Here is a 26,693-nt window from a genome sequence, read left to right as displayed (position 1 = left end):
CTTAGTATGAAAAAGAATATAAAAATCTCAATTTTTTACACTGATTACATGATATAATTAAAACTTTTAAATGTTTTATGCTATATAAAATATATTAAAATTGTGCTCTATAAAATACATTAAAATTAATTTCACCTATTTACTTTTTTTAAATGTGGCTACTAGAAAAATTCTTAGGTATGTGTCACGTATATTTTTCCTAGCAGTGCTGCTTTAGACTTTAAAAGGGAATTCACTGGTGTATTTTACTGTAATGTTTGAATTGGTGTTTCTGCCCCCTGCAATAGGAGATTAGAAGATTTCCAACAGATGCAAATATTAAAATTTTTTCTTGAATATACGCTCCCTTAAATGTTTTCTAGAGACTCCATATACTGAATAATTTGAGACCTGAGAATAAAAACATTTAGACCCATTATCTTTTTTTAAAGGTGGCTGTAGAATCAGGGTAATTTTTACTTCTGCTCACCCATGTTTTCTTTCAATCTATATTTCTATAACAGAAAGCTCTAATACCTCACTCACAGCTTCTGTCCTTTCACACAACTGTCCCGGGCTTTCCCTCGCAGCGCACTTCTTCAGCTCTTACTACAGCTCCACCCCTGGCCTTACTTCAGCCTCGGTCTTGCTCAGTGTCCCCGGCACACGCATCATTCACTCTAAGGCAGCTCTGCTGTCCTTGTTCCCTGAAGGAATGCCCTGTATTTCATATTATCAGAGCCCCTATCCCTTACCTGATGGGAAGCAGCTGCAAAGCGGATCCAACCATCATCCAAGGAAACAACAAACTCTCCCTTTTGGAGCTGCACATTCACTTGGCCTCCTCCAAATAAGACCAGTGGGTACACAGACACCATGCTGCAGTCTCGGATGAACACGCGACTAGTTTTGATCTTCTCGTGGTATACCAGGTAGGGACTGTCAAAGTGTCTGACCTGGAACATGACAGTGATGTCACTGGTGACATACACAGAATCCCACCAGTCCCAGGGACTTACCTGTTACCTGTCCAGTGACTCCCCAGATGACCTTCAGCCTGTACCTTCCCCTGAGCGCTAGCCTTGTACTTGCAGCTGCCTATTGGATGTCTGCACCTGGACAGCTAAGAAGTATCTTGGACTTATGTTCAAGGGAACTCTCTGTTTTCCTATGCTTGTCGGGTTCACTATCTCAGTAAGTGAGACTCCCATTCACCTAGCTGCTCAAGCCCCAAATTTAGAAGCATCCTTGATTGCTTTCTCTCCCTCACTCTATCATCACTAAGTCCTGATGGTTCTATTTTCAAAATACACAATGAACTCTCCACTTCTACAGCCACCACCTCGTGCAAACCATCCTCTCATACAGAACACTGCAGTGGCTTGCTGTGTACTTGCCCCTTTGCATCCTCAGTTTCTTTTCCATACAGTGGCCACAGTGATCTTTTAAAAACCAGTTAGGGCTCAAAACCCTCCAGAGATTTTCCAAGGATAAAATCTCAGATCCTTACTGTGGATTACAAGGTCCCACATGTCCTGATCCTTGCCTGCTTGTCCCAGCTCTTCTGTCACCGCCGCCCCTGACCTTCCCCCTCATTTGCACTGGCTGCCTTCTCCTTCTTGCGTTTGCTGGAACACACCAAATGTGCTTTCATCTCATGGTCTTTGCACTTATTTCCCCGGCTTGGAAGGTTTTCTTCTTAGATACCTGCATGACTTGCCCTTTACTTCATTTAGGACCTGTCCAGTTGTTTCTCCTCAGGGCTCTTCCCTTACCACACTATGTAAAACAGCCCCTCTTGAGGGGGGAGGGGTAAATCAGGAATGTGAGATTAATAGATACCACTGTATATAAAAGACAACAAGGATTTACTGTATAGCACAGGGAACTATAGTCAATATATGTAGTAACCTGTAACAGAAATGCATCTGAAGCTATATACCTGATTTACAACATTGTGTTAATTTCAACTATAGTTAAAAACCCTCTCCTGTCACTCTCAATCTCTTATGGTTTTACTTTCTAACATCTGTTGTTCACCTGAGATTGTTTACTTATTTCTTGCCTGTCTTCCCCTCTAGAATGTAAGCTCCCTGAGGGCAGAGACTGTGTCTCCCTAGCTCATCAGCTGTCCTCCATGGCCTACAATGGTGCCTGGCACAGACCGGGTGGCAGGTACTGACTGGATGCATGGATGACTTAGATTTACTGCAGAAATGCCATGGTAAACTCAGGAGAGGAGTGGAGATAACTTGGGCCCCTGGTTTCTAAGTACACATGCAGTGGAGAGGGCAGATGATCTCCTAGTCCTCAGGCCCTTCTGTGCTTAAGGAGATATTTTTCATGCTTTGTTGACACTCCATTCAGTAGTTCCAGGGGTTGACCAGCCCTCACACTTCAAACTCTCTTCATTCTCTTTTCCTCCATCTCTTTATCAAGATGAAGCTTTGTTGAACATCTGCCTTCATGCTGGCGACGCACTGTGCTAGACGTGGAGAATGTGGAAATGAATAAAATTCAATTCCTGTCTTCAGGAATTTCAAAAGTCTATGAATGAGACATACCATAAACCATAAAAGAATGTGATAAGTGCAACAGTAGAAAAACGCATACTATACAGTGGTGGAACAGGAGTAAGAAGCAACTTGGAGAGGAGCACTGGGCTTGAAGGATAAGTAGGAGCCTGCCGGGGAATGAGAATGCCACTCCAGGCACAGAGAACAGTGCGTCCTGTGTCATGGCACTGGGAGATACTGTCGGTAGTCTGGTGTGGCCTGGAGCATAAAGAATGACAGCTGGGGTGGGGGGACATGGTCTAAGAAGGGGATAGATGTGAAAGGTTATAGGAGAGTTTACAGTAGACTCCACAGACGAAGAGTTTTAAACAACGGCTGTATATTGTCACCCTGCTTATTTAACTTACATGCAGAGTACATCATGAGAAACGCTGGACTGGGAGAAACACAAGCTGGAATCAAGATTGCTGGGAGAAATATCAATAACCTCAGATATGCAGATGACACCACCCTTATGCCAGAAAGTGAAGAGGAACTCAAAAGCCTCTTGATGAAAGTGAAAGTGGAGAGTGAAAAAGTTGGCTTAAAGCTCAACATTCAGAAAACGAAGATCATGGCATCCGGTCCCATCACTTCATGGGAAATAGATGGGGAAACAGTGTCAGACTTTATTTTTCTGGGCTCCAAAATCACTTCAGATGGTGACTGCAGCCATGAAATTAAAGACGCTTACTCCTTGGAAGGAAAGTTAAGACCAACCTAGATAGCACATTCAAAAGCAGAGACATTACTTTGCCAACAAAGGTTCGTCTAGTCAAGGCTATGGTTTTTCCAGTGGTCACGTATGGATGTGAGAGTTGGACTGTGAAGAAGGCTGAGCGCCGAAGAATTGATGCTTTTGAACTGTGGTGTTGGAGAAGACTCTTGAGAGTCCCTTGGACTCCAAGGAGATCCAACCAGTCTATTCTGAAGGACATCAGCCCTGGGATTTCTTTGGAAGGAATGATGCTAAAGCTGAAACTCCAGTACTTTGGCCATCTCATGCGAAGAGTTGACTCATTGGAAAAGACTCTGATGCTGGGAGGGACTGGGGGCAGGAGGAGAAGGGGACAACAGAGGATGCAATGGCTGGATGGCATCACTGACTCAATGGACGTGAGTCTGGGTGAACTCCGGGAGCTGGTGATGGACAGGGAAGCCTGGCGTGCTGCGGTTCATGGGGTCACAAAGAGTCGGACATGACTGAGCGACTGATCTGATCTGATCTGATGACATGAACAAAGGTGTGTTTTGTAAAGGTGGGCTTTCCTGGTGACTCAGACGGTAAAGAATCTGCCTGCAATGCAGCAGACCTGGGGTTCAAAAGACCCCTGGGGAAGGGAATGGTAGCCCTCTCCAGTATTCTTGCCTGGAGAATTCCATGGACAGAGGAGCCTGGTGGGCTAAGAGCCTGCGGTCCAAGAGGCCACAAAGAGGTGGACATGACTGAGCGACTAACACTCATGACATGATCAGAGATGTGCTTTGAAAAGGTGACTCTGGAAGCAGTAGTATAAAGGACTAGAGAGTGAGCACGGGACGTAAGATTAGTACTTCAGGCACGAGACAGATGTCTGGGGTCTGAACTGAGGACATGGCAGCAGGGACAAGAGAAGTGGGCAAATCTGAGATATGTCAAAAAGGTGGAATTACTGGGACCTGGTGACCAATCAGATTAGCATCAGGAGAAAAGAAGCAGGGTTTCTGTGACTCCAGGGTTCTGATTTGGTTCCATTTCACCAAGACAGGGAACACAGAGCAGTGAATTCAGAGATAATGAGTTTGGTTTTTCAGCTTTTGAGTTTGAGGCGACAAGAAGGCACCCAGATGGTGATTTCTAGCAAGAACTCAGAAAGAAACCAAGCACGAGAGAGATCTGGAGTCTGTGTCAACATGTAGGTGGCAGTTGGTGTGCTCTGGTGGTTCAGGAAGATTATGTGCCCTGCAGTAAGAACATAAGGACAGGGACAGAACCATGATTTCAGAGCAAGGGAGGAGAATCTAGTAAAGGAGCTAGAAGGGGATGATCAGGGAGACAGAAGTGATATTTCAGAAGCAAAAAACATTAAAGATAGTCTCAAGAGGTAGGGAGGTCAGCAGTGTCATATACTACATGAGTCAAGAATGATGAGAAGCTGGAAATTTGTTCCCAAGATTTGACAACTTGCAAGTTATTCACGACTTCTGATGAATTTAGTGGAGTGATGCGAGCAGAAGGCACCCAGCAAGAGGCTGAAGGAAGAGTGAGAGCTGAGAAGCCTGGATCAGAGAATAGGTCAAGGCCTCTTAAGGCACAGATAGAGGCAAAGGATTACATCACGACATTTTAAGTCACTTCTGCCAAGAAACAATTTTGTATCTGAAAGCAGGCTTAATAGTTCAATTTCCAGCACATCTGTGCTTATTCAACCTTCCCCAAGTCAGCACCTAAGGACAGCAAGTGACAGAACAAGGTTTGGGTGAATTAAGGGGCTGTTTCTCCCCCAGGACCTGCCACATGTAAAAACAGCTGACCCTTGAACAAAAAGGCTTTGAAGCATGTGGGTCCACTCAGATTTGGGTCTTTTCAGTAGCTAATACTACAGAACTACACCATCTGTGTTGGTTGAATCTGTGGGTGTGGAACCTGACTGTAAGTTTACCCAGCCATCCTGACCTGATAGTTCACCGATGAAGGGTGAATGTGTACGTATCCATCGTTCTTGGTGACAAACTTCAACTCATCTGATTTTGGCTGCATTCTGACAGCTCCGGTACTGGTCTTCTGAAATTTCCCCTCTGGGCTTTTCACCTAAATAATACATAGTTATGAGAAAAAAAATATATATGTCCTTCCATTGTAGGGTATATCCCGACACAAAACCAATCTTGCTTGAATGCCTTTGCTGTGTCTTCCCTCTCTCTTAGTTTCCTTTTGAAAGCAGTATAAGCATGCTTGCTTTCTTTTTCTACCCATGAAGAAGGGTGGATATAGGTGCGGTAGTCCTGGGTGACTACACACACCAGCCACGTTGGGGAGAAACCACGCTGATGTTTCAGCTGTGCACTGAGCATGGGGGACAGAGATCCTGCTGGCAACACTGGCCAGCAATCCGCTGACACTTCCCATGCCAGTCCAATACTTCCAAATGAATTTTTCAAAACAGTAAAAAAAAAAATTCTATGAATGAATAGATTGTTTCACTTGGAACAACTGAAAAGCTTATGTGCACACCCCCATATTCACTGTAGAAAGTAACAGGACTGTGTAACACAGGGGACAGTATTCAGTATCTTCTAATAACCTATAATGGAAAATAGTCTGAAAAATATACATAACTGAATCACTGTTCTACACCTAAAACTAACACAATACTCTTAATCAACTATACTTCAGTAAAAAATATACATATACTAGGAAAAATCTCTTGTAATCTCATGATTAAGAAATAACTGTATTTGAGAAACACTTTAGTTTTCTATTAGATTTTCATAATATAGAAATGGAGACAAACAAATGATATAAAATGTATACCAAAACTAATATAGGATCATTTTCTGTATTTTCCTAAAACATAGTTCTAAATTAGCACCTCACTATAATGACATATAATAATTTAATCAATAAATTCCCTATTATTGGAGTTTAGACCATTCATTCTAGTGCTGTTGATAATTGCAAACGTTCTCCTAGCTGTATCTTTACATAAATATGCAATTATTTTCTCATAATAAATCCTCAGAAATGAAACTGCTATCTAGAAAGGGTGTATCAACTTACACTCTTACCAAGAGTAGAAACATTCATTAAAAAAAATTATCAAATCACAATCACCCAAAGTCCACAGTTTACGTTAGGGCTCACTTTTGTTGTTGTGTATTCCAAGGGTTTGGACAAGTGTGACACATATCTATCATTATGGTATCATGCACAGTATTTTTACTGCCCTAAAAATCTTCTGTGTTAGGCTTATTCATCCTATCCAGCCCTGATTTTTTAATTGTCTCCATTGCTTTTATTTTAAAAAATCATTTGGAGAAGTTGCAAATGGTTTCAAAAGCATGCAAGCACTAAGCAAAACTAAGCCATAAATGAATCCACAGATCTCAACTGAGTATATAACAAAAAGTTAATGAGAAGTGCTTCAGTACTCTGACAAATTCACATTCTAAGTTTGACAGGGACGAGATGATCAAACCGCAAGTAAAAGTCCAACAAGTCCATTCAGGTATGGTTTCCAGAAGAGATCACAGACGTCCCATGGCAAAGCACTGACTTGATTTTGTTCTTATCTAATTTTAGTCCAGAGTAGAGGGCATAATGGGAGTTGTAGTAGAATCAGATTTCGACCTAACCCTAGGTTAGTTATGCACAGACGGGCTGACAGTGACATTTATGCCCATTTTGAGTTCTGGAGTGTCATGTCATAAGGATTAAAAAGGCACCTTATTTTATATAATGAATGTGTTTTGAAGATTCTATATCTAAACACATTTGGGGAACTGAAGGATTGGAAATATAAACTAAGTTTAAAAGGCTGTGTGTGTGTGTGTGTGTGTCTTTAGATGATTAATGTGAGTGTCTTAACTTACATCTCTCGGCTACAAATCAAACAAACAAGAAGTGGGAGGCCCAGGAAAACATTCTGTTACCTGCACTACATTTGGATACAGAGCAGCACACAGCATTGCTGATATCAACTTGGGGTTCTCAGCATTTGAGTTTGCCTGTGAGAGAAATACAGCATTAATCTTATAAATAATGTGGCTATTTCCATCCGTGCCTTGGAATTTACTATTATATTTCTTTTGACTTCTATCTTAAAATAATCTGAAAAATTATTTCTAAGAAAGCAATCTACTAGACTACATTCACACAGGACCCATTCCAAGAAGCCCATAATTACTTTCAAGATCTCTGCAAAGCAGTTATAAAGCCAGTGTTCCTAAGGATCAGTGGAGAGAAAGATTCTGGTTTGTGAGATGTTCCCAATTTCCAGAAAGTAACTGCACTGAGAGTGACATCAGGTTCATTTTGAATTGTTCTTCCTATAGTTAAATATAAAACTATCCTTGGTTTGGAAAAAGGCTGGTCTGATTAATAAGACTTTATTGGAAAGTCTGTTCTATCTCTGATGGACTCACCAAAAATCAATGTAAATAAAACAAACATAGCAAAAGCAACAAGAAACAGGAAAACCCTTGTTTTTATGAGTGTTAGTTGACATTTGTGGAAAGAAGGAAATCAAGAATGCCACTAACCTATTGTTCCTAGGGCTTAAGTGAAGAAGGCCTACAGATATTCCTCAGGTAATAGACTAAGTATATGGTCATTAAAGAGAAATAAGAGCTAACTGCACACACTTTACCTCTTCTCCTGTGGCATCCAATATACCATCTCCTCCTCCTTGGGCTCTTTTCTCAATTTCCCTTGCTCGGAGTCCCTCCTTAACAAAGCCTATGTCCGATAACAGTTCAGTGAACTGTCGTTTCAGGCTTGCCATTTCCTGAAAAAAGTGGGGAAAGTCTTGAAGCAGAGACACTGACACATCAAAGGCAAGAATGACTACAAAAATGAATTACTTCAGTGGACAGTGGACTCATGGGTTTACCAGACAAGTATGAAGAATATCTTGTCTGTTCATTCCCAGAGGGCAGTTTTCACTTATACAAACCAGCAGACAGAGTAAAACTGTTACACAGAAATTCACAAATTTCAGAAAACCCAAAGAGTATTTAATTGTTAATGATGTTTAAAAAAAAATTGACCAGATTTTGCACAGGTCTGATTTTTTCTGGCAACACTTACAGCCAGAAATGTAGCTTACTGTGTTTGGAACCCTAACTCAAGGTGCTGTGACCCTGTTCATTTTTCCTACTTCCTTTCTGCTGGGGTCCTTATAGTGCCTTCTCTGAGCTTAAAGTGGTTGGTGTCCTCTCTCAATGGATGCAGAATACCCACTTCAGAAACGTTCCCTTTCTCTTATCCTGTGGACTTGCTGGCTCACATTTTCCCCTGGGAATAGGAATACTATTAAGTGGTTTAGATTTACACACTCTTTCTGTAGCTGAGCACAAGTGTGAGAATGAAAAGCACAAACCTGTTTTTGGCTTCTGTTCAAATATTGGCTGTCTATCAGACAACACAGAAGCAGATGACGCCAATCAAAGGAATGGAAAGCTAAGCAATGGTACTCTGTCTCTGATGACAATTTAAGTGTTTTCTTGGACTGTCTCAAGTACAGATGGATAACATGGCAAAAATACAATGGGATTCAAATATCCAAGAGTTCTATTTCACAACAAGCTTTTATTGATATCTTATTAGAACTAATTCTACACTCTAAGCTGGAATTTAGTGAAAAGAAGTAATGGATGAACCTCATAGATCACTGAAAAATCTAAATACAGCCTAAAGAAAAGATTAAATCTAGTAAATATACATAAATATAATTTAAAATATATGTTTTACATTTAAAAGTCTTAAGGACTCAAGGAAATATTTATTATTGTGCTTTACATATAAAATACCTTTAGACCAGTGGTTCTCAACCCTTGCAACATATGAAAATGACTTGTTGAATTCACAACAAGGAGAATAAACAGATGCTCAGGCCCTACCCCTAGAGATCCAGATGTAACTGGCCTGGGGTGGAATTTGGGCATTTTGCATTTTTTTTAAGCTTCCTCAGGTGAATCTAATGTGTGGCCGTGATCGAAAATCACTACTTTTGTTATACTTAGATTAAAGCCAGAGCCTCTATCTTCTCCAAATGTCTCTTTGTAGTACACCTAAAGGAAGAGTCAGACACGACTGAGCGACTTCACTTTCACTTTTCACTTTCATGCATTGGAGAAGGAAATGGCAACCCACTCCAATGTTCTTGCCTGGAGAATCCCAGGGATGGGGGAGCCTGGTGGGCTGCCGTCTATGGGGTTGCACAGAGTCGGACATGACTGAAGTGACTTAGCAGCAGCAGCAAAGGCAGAGAAGAAGGCAGGCAAATACTGGGATGTTTTTGAGGTCTCTTACTTCACTGTCAATAAACAAACTCATTCATTCATGCATTCAATGAATTTTACTGGGCATCAACTATGTTCTAAGTAACTCTTCTAGGCAGTGGAGATATAGAACTGAAGAAAACATAAAATCTCTGCTCTGACGGTCCTTATGGCAGAGAGGTAACTAGCTGTCAGGTATGAACATTAGTTTTGTGTTCTATTCCAAAACATCATCTAATATGGAAAGAAAGTCCTTCCACCTCCCTAGCCTCAAAATTTGAGTGACATGGAGGCTCTATAAGTATATACACCATTATTACTCTGGTTATATTTCATGCTACTATGGAAAGGGGCCTAAAATATTGTCACAACAGAAGACAGAGCCCTGTCTATTATTACACAAAAGATAATAAACCTTTCTTGTGTACTCATTGACAGAGTAGCCTCTGATGGACAGAAGAATTAATAAAGAAAATATGGTTCACCATTTGTTCTTTGGTTTTAGGGAGAAAGTAAGGGGTTTGTGGATGGTCATTGATCCCTTTGAGACTCAATGAAAGCTTTGTTCTCTTTCTCCAGAATAGTGCACGTATGTATAAGGGCATGACTTTGCAAACAATTTCAGGGGGTTATGGATCCAGGTTAAGGATGTTTGGTATAATCACTGAAAAGAGTGACTTCTAGTAAGCAGTAATCTTCAGAATGGCTACATTCCTGTAGCCTCCACGTAAGTTAAACACAGATTCACTGAGAAGAGGAAAAACAGGTGAATTGAAAGGTTCAGCACAGAAGGCCTGATGTCATAGTTCAAGAGTCTGTTTTACACAGCTGGTGAAGCCAAGCATATTCCAAAAGTAGTATTTTCAATGTCAAGGTAGGACAAGCAAGATAAAGCTGCAGCACCCTCTGGTGCACTACTAAATGAATGGACACAAATCTCCACAGAAACAGCTCACCTGAAGAACTCTTCCTGACAAGAAGTTTTGTCTGCAGTAATTATAACTTGCACGCATACCTTCTTTCATACTTAGCTGCCATCCCTAAATTTTGGAGAAAACCAAAATGTTATTCTGTCTTTAGTGCCAACTCTGGTAATAAACCTCAGCTATTCGATTATATACTTACCTTATATGCTCGTAGAAGGGCCAGATAATCACTGTTTGCAAATGCAAATTCTAGCTTTTTCTGGTTAGCTTCCTCTTTTTTATCCCAGGGAGATACCTAAAGGAAGAAAGCCAGGTTCGAAGGACACATTTTATCCAAGGTTTCAAGTGGCATTTTGCTACTGCTGAAGTCAGATGCTTGGAAAGTGTGTTGTGTGGGTCAGAGTACAAAGTGGGTGACTGGTTAAAAGTAATTATGGTGGTTAAGTGCCAAGCCAACAGTCCTAATTGTCTGTGTGAGTCCGTCTGCCCACTCAAAATGACCTCTCTTGGGTCTTTTACTTTCTAGTGGCAAGATGTCAAAGAGCCACTCATTCTAAAAGCTACATCTAAAATCCAAGATTCTGTTAACTCTGTGATACCTTCATTTTACAGACTCTTTTTCATCTTTTATACTTAAGTCTCCCCTGTTTCTATACCCATAATTCATGCTTTTTCCTCTTAAAAATACAGGTTCTCCTTTTCCCTAGAAGTTAGTGACATTAGCTGAGAACTTAATTTTCACTGCCTTCTTTCACTGTAATATACACACGCATCAATACAAGGTACACATGCATCAATACTAAAGGTACTCATGTATCGATACTAAAGGTACACATGTATCGATACTAAAGGTACACATGTATCGATACAAGGTACACATGCATCAATACTAAAGGCACTAGCATGTTGCACTGAGGCCCTAGTATCACACTGACAGTCGATCTAAACCAACTATGGTGCTTCTTTCTAAATTTGTATACCTGCACACCTTTATAGCTAACACAGTAATATTAAAATTTTATTTATTTCTACTTGAAAATAAAATTTCTTCTGTTTTAGGAAGGCTAGTGGGGAAAGGATTACAGTTGGGAATTAATATTATGCTTACAGAACCCAGCAAAGGACAGGTGTTCAGTTTTGGCTAAGGGTGACACCAGTATTTCTAATGAACAATTTCTATATCCCAGTAAAAGAAAACAGCCAATGAGAGGTTATTTAATTATGTGAGAATAGGCAGTGGAGGTCTTGCTCACATCAATACTGACTGCTGCTGAGTAAGCTACATCACCTAGTCTGGTCCTTGGTTTTGTTATCTGCTGTTAAATGAAGGGGCTGAACTAACATCTTTTTGTAGATCTGTGAATTTACAATTCCATGATGTATAACATTAAAATTGAAGAAAATTATTACATCTATCTATTCCCCTATCTATCTGAGATAAGCCCTGGTGAAAATAAAGGCAGAGTGACACTCTATCCAATAACAATAACAATAGTTCATTCTCAAGTCTACATGGAATACTTCTCAGGACAGAGCATATGCTTAGCCATAAAACAAAGATCATAATATGTTTTAAAGGACTAAAATAATACGAAGTATATTCTCTGACCACAACAGAATGAAATTAGAAGTCAGTAATAGGAAAAAATTGGGAAACTCATAGATGCATGGACATTAAACAACACATGCCTAAATAACCAATGAGTCATAGAAGAACTGAAAAGGGAAATTAGAAAATACTTGAAATGAATGAAAATGAAGACACAACATACCAAAACTTATGGGATGCAGCTAAAGCCGTCGTAGAAGAAAATTTATAGCTGTATATTTCTATATTAAAAAAGAAGAAAGATCTCAAATCAATAACCTAACCTTTCACTTTAAGACACTGGGAAATGAACTAAAACTGAAACAAATGGAAGAAAATAAATCACAGAAATTAGTAAAATAGAGAACAGAAAAACGGTAGGGAAAATCAATGAAATCAAAAGCCGGTTCTCGGAAAAGATCAACAAAATTGACAAACCTTTAGGCAAGCTGATCAAGAAAAAAAGAGAGAAGGCTCAAATTACTAGAATCAGAAATGAAGAGGGACATTACTACCAGGCTCTCAGAAATAAAAAGGACTATAAAATACTATGAATGTTTGTATGTTAATAAGTTAGGTAATTTAGCTGAAATGGACAAATTCCTAGAAAAATGCAAATGACTCAAAAAGAAACAGATAATCTGAATATACCTATAACAAGTAAAGAGGTTGAATTAATTATTAAAAAAACTAACCACAAAGAAAAGCCCAAGTGACTTCACCACTGAATTATATCAAGCATTTAAAGAATTAATTCCTCACAAAATCTTCAAAAAAAAAAAAAAAAAGGTGGCAAGAACACTTTCCAAATTATTACGTGGCCAGTATTACTCTGATACCAAAGCCAGATAAAGACATCACAAGGAAGGAATACTACAGACCAGCATCTCTCATAAATGATATAAAAATCCTCAAAACACTAACAAAAAGAACAAAATTGGAGGACTCACACTTCCTGATTTCAAAACTTACTACAAAACTATTCGAGTTTTGTATTTTGAATTAAGACAGTGTGAAACTGGCATAAGTAAACATATAATTCAATGGAACAGAATTGAGAATCCAGAAATAAAACCATATATTTATGGTTAATTGATTTTTTATAAGATGCAAAGACCATCCAATGGGGAAAGAATAGCCTTTTCAACAAATGGTGACGGGACAGCTGGATAGTCACATGCAGAAGAATGAAGTTGGACTCTTCACATTACATACAAAAGCTAGCTCAAAATGGAGTGAAAACCATAATGTAAGAGCTAAAACTATAAAAACTTTTAGGAAAAAATATACAGATAAATTTTCATTACTTTGGATTTGGCAATGAATTCTTAACCATTACAGCAACAGTTTGAGCAACAAAAAACTAAATAAACTGGAATTCATAAAAATAAAAACTTGTATTTCAAAGAACAGATCAAGAAAGTGAAAAAGGCAAACCACAGTACAGGAGAAAACATTTGCACATCATATATCTGTTAAGGAACTTATATCCAGAATGTATAAAGAATGCTTACCTCAATAATAAAAGGACAAATAACCCAATTTAAAAATGGGCAAACTATCTGAAGACATTTCTTATCAGATATACAAATGGACAAGAAGAAAATGAAAAGATGTTTAATATCATTGGCCATTAGAGAAAAGATCAAAGACCACAAATTCACAGCATGTAGGATAGTTAAAAGAAAACTGTCAGATAATAGTAAGTGTTAGTAAGGATGTGGAGAAATTACAATCCTGATAAAATGCTGGTCAAGTGTAAAACGCAGCTACTCTAGAAGAGTCTGGAAGTTCCTCAGAAAGTTAAATAAACAGCTAGTATTTGACCAAATTATTTCACTCCTAGGTCTTACACCTAAGACAAATGAAAACATATGTTCACATAAAAACACGTACATGGAAGTTTATAGCCAAAGGTGGAAACAATCCCAAATGTCCTTCAAGTGCTGCACGGATAAACAAAATGTGGTACACCCACACAAAGGAATATTATTTGGCCATAAAAGGAATGAAGTACTGATACATACTATAACATAGATGAATCTTAAATGCATTATGCTAAGTGAAGAAGTTGATCACAAAACACTATATATTATTTCATTAATATGAAATGTCCAGAAGAGGCAAATCTATGAACACAGAAAGCCAGCTGGTGGTTGCCTGGGGATGGAGGAGATGGGGAGATTGGAGGGAAATAGGAGAGTGATAAATAAGTTTTTTATGAAGTGACAAAAACATTCTAAAACTGACTAGGGTGATGACTGCACGATACTAAAAACTACAGTGCACTTTAAATGGGTGAATTATATTTCAATAAAGCTGATAAAAATGTAGTCCAATGTATTATTGTTTTTTAAAATCATGCAGGGACACTTATTTTTTTTATTTTACTATAATGGGCAAGTAAAGGAGATACAGAAAAAGCATATTTATAAATAAGCTGGATCTCTAGTTCTTAATCTACTTGGGGCATGGATTTCTTTGAAGATCTGATAAAAGTTTTAGACATTGTGCCTTGAAAGAGTCACATATAATGCACTCAGAGGAAAAATTTTAAGGGGCTCACATAACCATGAAGCACCCCCATGGTTCCCTTAGACACTTATGGACTCAAGCTGAGATGAATGCTGTTTACTTACAAAAGGAGACTTAAAAGCTAAACTGGCAGCAATGGTGAGAGCAGGATCCAAACAGCGGAAGATAGATCCAAAGAGCATTAGTTTGCCGATTCTCACATCTACAGGCAAAGAAGCCAAGTGATACCCTAGAGGGGTCAGTGTTTCGTCTGGAGTTAATGCTCCCAAGTCTCGTAATCGTATTTTTGAGGCACGCAGAGAATCAGCGTGTGGGGGTTCAATGAGCCGAGCGAACACAGACTGGAGATTGTGAGTGCTAAACATCTCTAAAATTTTAATTCTGAAACAAGAAAACAAAACAATTGTCAAGTTTATTTCTGGTGGGATGACACAAAGAAGTAAGCTTCTGCCATGAATGAATAATAATTTATAATTTCCCAAATATATGCTTTTATAAACCAAACAATGTCAATTTAAATAAATTAAAAAAAAAAAACCTCTTATGTCCTGTACTTCTCCTACCAATAAATTGCAGAAACACTTTCAGATTCTGAAATTTACTGAGATTCAGAATATATTTCTCTCTATAAACTTCCAAAATACTTTTCTCTGTAACAGTGGATTCAAATCACAAAATAACACTGAAAGATCCACCTACTCTCTTTCCCACATCTGAAACTGCATAGCAATTGTTTATGAAATTAACGTGCATTGTGTCCTGCCTGTGGCAGCTCTTGAAAAGCTGTTTTTAAATTATGAATTTAGGTAATTTTCAAAAGAGAAAAATTTAATATGTAAAAAGCTTATTTTACTTACAATTCCTTTACATTTGTACTAATGTAATAGAAGGACCTCAAAATATACCAATTGGATAAAAGAAGAGCATAATATCTTTGTATAAGCAACTTTTTTCCCTTTGGGGTAACATTTTATGGGCATTCTCTCTCAAAATAATGACTTGGTCAAAGGGCATGGATAGCTTTAGAGTTCTTATATAATGCTATGCAAATTTTCAGAAAGGCTGAACCAAAGCTTTTCCAGCTTCAGTAACCTCAATTATTCATTCATTCGCTACATTCTATTTTATGATATTTGTTCTTGTTTGTTCACCAGGTAAATAATGGTGTTTCAAGTTGCTTTTGTTCACTTTGCTCTAATTGATAATGAGGGTGCAGATTTTCCCCTGTGATGATTTAATATTGGTGCTGCCCTAGCAGAAATTTCTTGGTAAGTTAGATTACTTTCTTGATTTATAAGTGTTATTCTTAAGCTCTATTTTAAGGTCATCCTCTGCAATGCAAGAAATCTTGATGTGAAGCAATATGGTAAAGGCAACACTGAAGAGCTCTTTGCAAATGAATGAGTTCGTCCAAGTGCACGCTTGGCAAAACATCTTGTACTAAAAAAAGAAAACATGGAACGTAGGGTGAGAAACACTGGGACCTTTCAGAAGCAGGACACGAGCGAGGACCAACGTGTACCTCAGACAGAGCTGTTCCAATGGCACTCTTTGTATTTCTGGTAGCTGCTGCTTTAGAAGTTGGTGATTGAAGTGATGGCTGGTGAATAAATGGAAGCAGACCCCAGACGCTACACGACCTGCTCGACCTTTTCTTTGCAGGGCATTGGCTTGAGAGACAAAAGTATCCTCTAAACTTTCCATCCCTTTGCTGGCATCATATCTATAAAGTAAAAGAAAAGGTAAAAAGGAGTTACTTTATAAAAATGTGGCCAAGATTTTATTTGGTATGGACAGATCAGATGAACTGCTCTACTTCTGTTGAAGGACAGCGTCCCCGCGTGTTCTGGGATAGTTGAGTGCTAAGTGTTCATTTAAATGGCTTCTTTAGTATATACCACATTCAGGTTTTTTATTCAACTTAAAAAAAATAACGTCCCATTCAATTTTTTTAAATGGGACGTTTTGATATATGCACACTTCGTGAAATGATTACCAATCTTTTGGTAATTAACATATCCATCACCTCCCATACCAATTCTTTTTACCATGTAAAGCATATGAATGAAAAAAGAAAAATAATTACTTCTAAGGTAAAATTTTAAACTTTCACCTCTATTTGGGAGGGAATGTAAGATTCATGGCCCTAGCTATAGAAACACTCATATATCTACAGAGTTTGCATAAAGATTTTTCAAACAGTAATCTACATAGCTTAATAGCATTAGCCTTTAACACCTGTGTTGCTCCAATTGCGGCATCTTTAGCCCCTCTTTTACATCACCAAAAGAGAATACCTCTTTTCTTTCATTTTCCCAGAATCAATGACATAGACAACATCATCGATGGTTATGGATGTCTCAGCAATATTGGTGGAAATTATAATCTTAGTTACACCCATAGGAGGTTTTACAAACACAGCCTGCTGCTCTTCACTGGATAAAGACGAATGAAGTGGGTGAATAACACATCTAAAAAAACAAAAAAACAAAAACATATTGAGTGTTCTAGCACAAAACACTGAAATCAGGTTATAATGGGTGGATTTCTATGAAAGCAATATGACTCCCAAAACGAGCAGCTTCTCTACAACCTGTCCTCAAGATCCAAGTCTTCTAAGTGAAAAGGCTTTTCCTGACCCTTACAAAGTACTTACTGAGTTCTATGAACTAAAAACCTTGCATCAACTTGGGAAAAACTGGAGTGTAATTCAGTAGTAAATAATTAATAAGAATAAATAGTTGATATTCTACAAGTAACCCAAGCCCAGCACACACTAACCAAACAAGAATTTTTTTTCCCTATGCTTAATTCCAGAGAGAGAGCGAGACAGTTGTGTATGCTAAGAAACTTCATTCTTCTATTTCTAGGGGGTGTTCATCTGTCAAGTAGCTGTCCCCTTAGTTATGAAGATATACCCAGAGTTTTCTGCTATTGGAAGAGGAACCACTGAAAATCATTTTTTCTCAAAATGGTAGTATTTCTTTGTTGTTATTAACACTGGCTTCTTTAATCCCTGGTATTTGGCAACTGAAATAGCAGTTGACCACTGAACAATCCAGGGATTAGGGAAAGCCAATCCTCTGTGCAGTCAAAAACCCACATATAATTTATAATCAGTCCTTTATTACGCAGTTCCTCTGTACCTGTGGTTCCGCATCCATGGATTTAACCAACTACAGATCATGCAGTACTACAGTATCTACCATTGACAAAAAAATCCATGTATAAATGGACCTGTGCAGTTGAAACCCATATTGTTCCAGGGTTAACTGTACATGCAATTTTGCTGAGATACTATGCTAAGTGAAGAGAAACATTTTTATATAATGGAATAGAGATATGAGTTGACTTCCTGAAACAAACTGCTTTGTGTATTCCCAGCTGGCATAAACAAACATATTCTTGAGGAGTGACACCAGGATCTAAAGAGGGTGATGACAGTCAAAGAGATCTTTCTGGTAATTCCTTTTCACATATAACTGCAGTAGATGATTAAGAATATAAAAAACAATTACTTACCGATTACTACGTCTATTGTTGAAAAGAGAATTAGACTGGAGCTGTTCATACAGCATTTTGATTTCTGCTAGTCCCGGTAAAAATACAAGTATAGCACCTGGGTATATAAAAAGAGTTGGACCATAAAAAGGCTAAGCCCTGAAGAATCGACACTTCTGAACTGTGGTGCTGGGGAAGGCTCTTCAGAGTCCTTTGGAATGCAAGGAGATCAAACCAGTCAATCCTAAACGAAATCAACCCTGAACATTCACTGAAGGACTGATGCTAAAACTGAAACTCCAATAATTTGGCCACCTGATGAGAAGAGCCGACTCATTGGAAAAGAACCTGATGCTGGGAAATTTTGAAGGCAAAAGGAGACGGGAACAATAGAGCATGAGATGGTTAGGTGGTTAGATAGCATCACAGACTCAATGGACATGAACTTGAGCAAACTCCAGAAGACAGTGAAGGACAGGGAAGCCTGGCTTGCTGCAGTCCATGGGGTTGCAAAGAGCCAGACACGACTTAGTGACTGAACAACAACGTATAAAAAGAATCAACCTGATAGATGCGAAAAAGAAAAACTATTATGGATTATAATTTTAAATGAAAATGTAATAATCTGAGACTTTTTCACCATCAATTTTCTCTTCTTTGTAAAGTGAAAGTCACTCAGTCATGTCCGACTCTTGTGACACCATGGACTGTAGCCAGCCAGGCTCCCCTGTCCATGGAATTTTCCAGGCAAGAATAATGGAGTGGGTTGCTATTTCCTACTCCATGTCTTTGTAAAGTCCCCGGGGAATTAAGTGGAAAACGAACTTGTAAAATATATTTTCTGACTTAATAACTAAAAAATGAATGAGGTATTTATCTTTCTAAAACAGAAAAAAATATGACGTGTAGAAAAATATAATGCCTTACATTACATAAGAATCATTAGCAAAGCTTTTTAAACATACTTCTTCAATGTACTGGCTCTGACATTCTCTTTCTATAGAAAGAGTCATCCTTCTAATCTTATAAGACAGGAAGACTCTTCTCTACATTACTAAGTAAAATCCATAAACATTTCACTGGAAATGAGAAAAAGGAGCTATAACTGGCCAACCAATCTGGTAATCTAAATTCAGATACATGTTGAAGAGGCCATACAGAAATTAACCATGCCATAAATATGTCTTATGGGTTTTAAAATTTTACATTGAAGATAATAAACAGTGATAACTGATTATAGTGTATTTCTGTGTTAAGAACAGTCACTCAGCAATAGACATGTTTTGTGCTTCATTCAGAGAGGAAACTGACACTCTTCAATAGCCCCTCCTTTAATCTCACAAATACTTATTGGGTACCTTTGTCAGCTCTGTGCTAGGTATAATGGAAGGTAAAACAAAGATCTACCTACAACGAACTCATGACCAATTATTTATCATGCTTATTCTCCCCACAAAATAAAAAAGGAAACTAAATTATTACAAAAATTGAAGTGAGAAGGACAAAAGACATCTTTCAGTGTTCATTCTAATACTTCATAGTTTACAAAGAATGTTCATACGGATTATCTCCATTTGATCCTCATAACCACCTGTTAAGAAGAGTATTAGTACCCTTAAGGTGACCAAGTCACACAGTCAGCTAACAGAGCTTAATAGGAAGGGTGTGCGAACACAAATATGGGGTTTCTGGTACCAGATCTATGCTCTTTCCATTACATACCCCATGCTTCACTCTATTAAAGTAACACAAAATTTAAGAGTGGTAAAATAATCTATATGTAATGGGAAAAAACTGTATATTTCTATGTGCCTTTGATCTGCTCTGCACTCATGGCTTGGCCATCAGTATCAAGGTTATCTTTAATATTCACAATATGTCACCAACTGCCTAATCACTACATCAACTTTACTTTGAATTCAGATAACTTTCCAACATTTATTTTTGATTGCTATACTTTACTTTTTTCAATAATAGTCTTTTCCTTTGGGATGAAATAAGATATTTAATCCAGTGATAATGCATTAACCAACACTGGCTATTTGCCAAGAAGTGAGAAACAAGGCACTTCAATAATTCTGTGTGTTTCACATGTTTCTTTAGAAAATACCATTAATGATTAAAATCCAGGCAGAAGAGGGCAGTCACTAAACACTGTGTAAATGAAAAAGTTGGCTTAAAGCTCAACATTCAGAAAACGAAGATCATGGCATCTGGTCCCATCACTTCATGGGAAATAGATGGGGAAACAGTGGAAACAGTGTCAGACTTTATTTTTGGGGGCTCCAAAATCACTGCAGATGGTGACTGCAGCCATGAAATTAAAAGACGCTTACTCCTTGGAAGAAAAGTTATGACCAACCTAGATAGCATATTGAAAAGCAAAGACCTTTTTGCCTAAAGACCAATATGCCTAAAAGCATATTGCCAGCAAAGGTCCATTTAGGCAAGGCTATGGTTTTTCCTGTGGTCATGTATGGGTGTGAGAGTTGGACTGTGAAGAAAGCTGAGCACCAAAGAATTGATGCTTTTGAACTGTGGTATTAGAGAAGACTCTTGAGAATCCCTTGGACTGCAGGAGATCCAACCAGTCCATTCTAAAGGAGATCAGCCCTGGGATTTCTTTGGAGGGAATGATGCTGAAGCTGAAATTCCAGTACTCTGGCCACCTCATGTGAAGAGTTGACTCATTTGAAAAGACTCTGATGCTGGGAGGGATTGGGGGCAGGAGGAGAAGGGGATGACAGAGGATGAGATAGCTGGATGGCATCACTGACTCGATGGACGTGAGTCTCAGTGAGCTCCAGGAGTTGGTGATGGACAGGGAGGCCTGGCGTGCTGCGATTCATGGGGTCGCAAAGAGTTGGACAGGACTGAGCGACTGAACTGAACTGATTCATTCTTAAAGAGTTTATATTCTACTAAAGGAGACCATTAGTAAGCAGAACTACAATTTTGGATAGTGTTAAAAGTACTATAATAAAAATGAAACCCATTTTTGGGTATTATGATAGAGCGAGGGGAGAGACAACAGATAGGGTGGTCAGAGAAGACTTCTCTGAAGAGAAGACATTTGATGGAAACCTGACTGATGTGAAAGATCCAGTTATGAGATCTGGGGATTCATTCATCCTGGGGGTAAGGGGCTACAGATGAGGTAAGAGGGCCACTAAGAAGACAGTGAGCAAGGCAACAGTAGGGATTGCCCTGTGTTATTAACAGGAGGAGGAGGAGTAATAACAGTCATAATAATAATGATGATAAATAGACTAGCATAATTTTAATACTGTTAGGGGCAGTAGCTACTGGGCATTAATTATATACCAGGCACTGTGCTAAGTGTTTTATATATGGTTTCTTTTAATCCTCAAAATAGAGGATTTATTATTGTCTTTGTTTTACCATGGGGCTTCCCTGGTGGCGCAGAGGTTAAAGCATCTGCCTGCAATGTGGGAGACCTGGGTTCTATCCCTGGGTCAGGAAGATCCCCTGGAGAAGGAAATGGCAACCCACTCCAGTATTCTTGCCTGGAGAATCCCATGGACAGAAGAGTTTGATGGGCTAAAGTCCATGGGTCGCAAAGAGTTGGACACGACTGAGCGACTTTACTTTCACTTTCACTTACTTTTCTTTACCACAAGGAGCCTGAGGCATAGAAAAGATAGGGGCTTTATCATCCAAGGTTACAGAGTAGACAACAGGAAGTTTAACAAATTCTCCAAAGTCTGTTCTCTTGACCCCATGGTCCTGTGGTCTCCAACTGTCGAGTCTTCATGTGACTCAAACACTCATTACCAGATTCCCATTTAGCCAGGGACTCCCAGATGGTGCAGTGGTAAAGAATCTTCCTGCCAATGAAGGAGATGCAAGAGATGTGGGTTTGATCCCTTGGTTGGGAAGACCCCCTGGAGGAGGAAATGGCAACCCACTCCAGTATTCTTGCCGGGAAAATTCCACAGACAGAGGAGCCTGGTGGGCTTCAGTTCAGGGGTTGCAAAGAGTTAGACATGACTGAGCGACTGAGCAGGCACGCACAGAGGCAAATGAGTGTTGAATACGCAGACACCTAGGCTTCTTTTTAGCCTTCTTCCTTTTGGATTTTGTATTGTTAATGTCCTTTTACTCAAGTGGGTAAAAGGTAAAATTTCCCCCTGAAAAATCTAATAAGGAAGTTTACAACAACTGGGGATGGAAAGGTGAAGAAAACTGGGGTGAGGGCTCCAGGAAGACAGGTTGTCCCCACAAACCCCCGTGTCAGGAAGGAGGGTCCCTGCCCTTGGCCGGCTCACGCTTAAGACAAACAACAGTTACCTGGAGGGTAAGAGTGCTTTCCGTCCACAATCCACTCTAACAAGGCCTCGATTAATTCAAGATTAACCTTTTCAAAATCCATAACGGACATTGTTTTGATGACTGATTTGCTAACTCCTGCAAGAAAGGTAAAAATAATAAAGATATTAATAGTTTCATGCCTTATTGAAGAAAACATGCCTGGGAACTAGGTGTATCTTGATTTAATAACACAGATGATGCACTGAAATGAACTTTTTTCCTTCAGTCTCTCAGAAAGTACAGGCTCACTAGAAGCACTTTGTTACCTGAAGAGCAGGCTCCTGGCCCTGCTTCAAAGGGCCAGAGAGGCAACTTTTTACTGTCTTCCTTCCTTCCCCTTTTATCTATCATGCATCTATTGACAGTTTAAGTTCTAGAAACAAGATTTAAAGTCAAATGTATTTCAGAAAACCCTTCCAGATTTAATCAAGTTGTAGTCGTATCAGACAAAGTCCAGCTAACAGTAATTGTAAAAATCAAAGCACACAGACCACAGCTTTCAGCATCATTTTTACAACAGTGACTTTTAACTTTTAGATTCCTTTGAGAAAATCATAAAAGTTACAAATCTTCCCTGAAAAATACATGTGATTTTAATGGCTTCACCAACACCGCTGAAGTCTACCCACAGACCTCAGGTTAAGGGTCTACAATCTCCTTCTAATTCATATGAGTCCTAGTAAAAGACATAGTTCCTTATGTTGTACTATAAGCCTCTTTTTGAAACTATAAGCTCTTTTTTAAAAACAAACAGCAGGGACTTCCCTTGTGGCCCAGTGGCTAAGACTGCGCTCCCAATGCTCGGAGCCTGGGTTCCATCCCTGGTCAGGGAACTGCACCCCACATGCCATAACCAACAACTACCACAAAACAAAGTCCCAAACCAAACAAACGAGCAGCATAAACGGGGAGACTAACTCTCCAGAGATAGCTGCCCTTTCCTTTAGGTCTTTCTAATGACCCATCACCTGAAACAGAATCTAACCACAGCTAAATAACTGTAGTTGGTATCAAGGAAGGGAAGCTTCCTACATTTTGCTGAAAAGCTTGAAGAGAGGCAAAAGCCATTTTTAAACAACGCTGTTCTAACAGTGAACCGTATGTCGGTAAAAAATCAAACAAAGGAAGAAACAGGGTACACAAGCAAAGATGTGGATGGTATGGAAGGTAGAGCAGGAATCATTTTTATTTGCCAAGATTCCAAATAGCCAGACTTTTCCAAAAGGAGAACCAGTTAACTGGAAAAAAAGGGAAACGAAAAATATTTTTTTAATTAAAAAAAAGTTCAGCAGGGCTTACTAATCAATTATATATTTTAAAAGACTTATTATTCTCTTTCAAGGAGAAAAAGTTTTAAAAATTGAGCTAGGGAACAACATTTAATTTTCTGAAAGGTGAAAGGAAGCACTGAGATCAGCTAGATAGAAGTCTTCGTTTCAGAGGGAGAGGGAGACCAAGAGAACTTAAGAGACCGGCCCAGCATCACACAGAAAACAGCAGCAGAGCCAGGCTCCCGACCTCAAATCCTTAGAAAAGATTTCTCAGAGGCACTTTCGGAACTTCTGTGTCCCTGTGCTGGACATTAGAAGGACTGTGACTTAGATCCAGTCAAAATTCTTAAAGAAAACTCTGGAATTTCAAAAGAGAAACCAAAGAGAGTCCTGTTAACTAACGTAACAGAATAAGGAAATGGGAACTGTCAGCTGGTATGAAGTACAGAAAGAACAGAAACATTTGAGTCAGACATTCTCATCTGCCCGCACTAACTGACTGGCCCTATGCTGTTGATTTGTATTGTCTTATTTAATCTCCTAAATAACCACATTTTATAGCTACGGACACTAGCAATAGAGAGGATGAAGAACTTGCACCCAACTGGTTTTACGACAGCCTGGGGAGTTAAGTCCAGGTCTGTAAGACACAAGTCTGTGCTCTTAACCTCGCTTCCCAGGATGTCGGGAAGATGAAGTGAAATGTTTGGGAGCTATGTGAATCTTCCTGAACAGCAGAACAAATGGCTAATGCCCTAGCTCCTTTATGATCACCATTTCCCACGCGGGACTGAGTCTCTGGTGGAAGGAGGAAAAGGAAAGCTCACTTGCCTTTTCTGCTACAGAAGTAGCAAGGATCTGAGGCCCTTACACCTTGAAAGGTAAACAGTTTTTGGGGTTTTTTTTGGAAGGACCAAGAGGAGTTGTGGTGGCAATCCAGGGAAAAGAGAACAGGAAAAGCAGCTGAGACCTGTCTAGGCTTTAAAAAGAAGGCAAAAGTAGTTATCTTAGGATTGCTATGGATTCAGCCCAGCTGACATATGGAAGGCTATCTAGGAGCAAAGTTGGGTGGGATCTAGCGTGGGAGGAGAGAGTACCTCACAACACAGGTAAAAGCACTCAGCACCAGGTGGACCCTAAAAAAAGATTTTTTAGGCCCATTTTAGGTCATTTTCCAGGCCCACTGAATAATGTTAAAACTAGTAGGTGAAATTTTGAGGATATTTACACAGTTTCAAATCTCTCTCTACAACTGACTCATCAACTACCAAGGGAATAAATAACAACCACACAGAGAAGAAACACAGGCATCATCTTCACCAGTTGGTCAAAGCTAACACTGCCAGTAATGGGACAAGCCAACATCCTATCCTCCTGATAGGATGCACTGAGAACAAGGCTCAACATTATTTCTGTGGTTTTCTAACCAAAAACACATAACCTAAAATTATCCATCAGGCAACACTGGACAAATCCAAATGAAGGGACATTCTACAAAATACTTGGCCCAAAACTCTTTAAAAATGTAAATCATAAAAGAAAAATAAAGGCTGGCAAATTTTTCCAGATCAAAAGAAACTAAAGACACATGATGACTGAATGCAGTATGTAATCCTGGGTTGGATACTGTACCATTTAAAAAATAGCAATAAAGGACATTATTGAAATAATTGACAAAGTGAGAATATGGACTATGGATTAAACAGAAGTACCGTATTGTGTTAAATGTGTTCATTTTGATCATGCCTATTGTTGTGGAGTTTTTCTTTTGGCCGTACCACATGGCTTGCAGGATCTTAGTTCCCTGACCAGGCATGGAACCATGGGACCAGGGAAGGATCAAATCCTGCCCTAGAAGCGGTTCTGCTAAGTCCTAACCACTGGACTGCCAGGGAATTCCCATGTCCTATTGTTATGTAAGAGGATGCCCTTGTTCCTAGAAAATATATACTGAAATATTAGGGGTTAAAGAACATCATATCTGCAATTTACCCTCAAAACATTCAGGAAAAATATATATACGTGAACACAGGGCAAATGAAGCAAAATGTTAATAACTGGTGAATCAGGGTAAAGGATATAGGAGAGTTCACTGCAGTCCAGCAGACTTTTAATTCTAAATTTGAAATCACATCAAAATACAAAGTTACAAAATACTCAAGAATATAATTTATATTTTACCATCTCATTTTTCTGTAATGAACACATTTCTTTTATAATCAGAAAAAAACCCACTGGTAAATATAAATAATAATGACTTTAATATGTATTGGAACTGTTATTTTTCTATTATTGTGATGAACTAAAGACAAGATAACTATGAAACAAGAGCTATACTTTTCTTTTTCTGGTTACCTTTGGCATAACTGTAAAATTTCCCTAGGAAGCACATTACCTTGATAGCGGGCAAGGAGCTGTTTAAAATCTAATTGTTGATCTGGTACCGCATCTTTGACAGAATCCTGATCCTGGAGGTGCAGGGAGAGACGCAGGTCCTCCTCCACCTCCTCAAATGCGGTTCTGCTGCGCCTGGCCTTGAGCTTCTCCTTTGACATCTGTTTCATGGAGCGGGCGTATGGGCTCCCATCCTGCAACACATACCTGAGCAGGGACGACAAAGGAACGTGCGGATATGCATGTGGGTCTGTTGGTGAGGAATGACAACATTCACCTGTTTCACATCTCATTCAGCACAATGTTGCTCTGCTGCTGCTACTGCTAAGTCGCTTCAGTCGTGTCCGACTCTGTGGGACCCCATAGACGGCAGCCCACCAGGCTCCGCCGTCCCTGGGATTCTCCAGGCAAGAACACTGGAGTGGGTTGCCATTTCCTTCTCCAATGCATGAAAGTGAAAAGTGAAAGTGAAGTCGCTCAGTCGTGTCTGACTCTTAGCGACCCCATGGACTACAGCCCACCAGGCTCCTCCGTCCATGGGATTTTCCAGGCAAGAGTACTGGAGTGGGGTGCCACTGCCTTCTCCGAATGTTGCTCTACTTCTGCCCAATTCACGGGCTATTCTTCCACC

General features: G+C 39.3%; 1 protein-coding gene across 5 annotated transcripts in view; it reads right to left on the bottom strand.

The window, feature by feature from the left end:
• DHX57 (DExH-box helicase 57) overlaps positions 1 to 26,693 on the bottom strand; it is a 59,934-nt gene that overhangs the window by 1,339 nt on the left and 31,902 nt on the right. For 3 of the 5 annotated variants that reach the window (XM_070379704.1, XM_005893764.3, XM_070379703.1), the window contains 12 exons: positions 26,064 to 26,269; positions 22,377 to 22,493; positions 18,087 to 18,183; positions 16,862 to 17,035; positions 16,087 to 16,287; positions 14,669 to 14,945; positions 10,641 to 10,736; positions 10,472 to 10,555; positions 7,883 to 8,020; positions 7,167 to 7,241; positions 5,191 to 5,325; positions 735 to 935 (listed from right to left, as the gene is read on the bottom strand). In XM_070379704.1, the coding sequence (XP_070235805.1) occupies positions 735 to 935; positions 5,191 to 5,325; positions 7,167 to 7,241; positions 7,883 to 8,020; positions 10,472 to 10,555; positions 10,641 to 10,736; positions 14,669 to 14,945; positions 16,087 to 16,287; positions 16,862 to 17,035; positions 18,087 to 18,183; positions 22,377 to 22,493; positions 26,064 to 26,269 (1,801 nt within the window). Of the gene's footprint in view, positions 1 to 734; positions 2,465 to 5,190; positions 5,326 to 7,166; positions 7,242 to 7,882; positions 8,021 to 10,471; positions 10,556 to 10,640; positions 10,737 to 14,668; positions 14,946 to 16,086; positions 16,288 to 16,861; positions 17,036 to 18,086; positions 18,184 to 22,376; positions 22,494 to 26,063; positions 26,270 to 26,693 lie in introns of those variants that run through there. The other 2 variants (XM_070379706.1, XM_070379705.1) reach the window with 2 other exon arrangements.

The sequence above is a fragment of the Bos mutus genome, chromosome 11 (assembly GCF_027580195.1).
Source record: "Bos mutus isolate GX-2022 chromosome 11, NWIPB_WYAK_1.1, whole genome shotgun sequence".
Taxonomy (NCBI): Eukaryota; Metazoa; Chordata; class Mammalia; order Artiodactyla; family Bovidae; genus Bos; species Bos mutus.
This window is presented reverse-complemented; position numbering and strand designations above follow the sequence as displayed.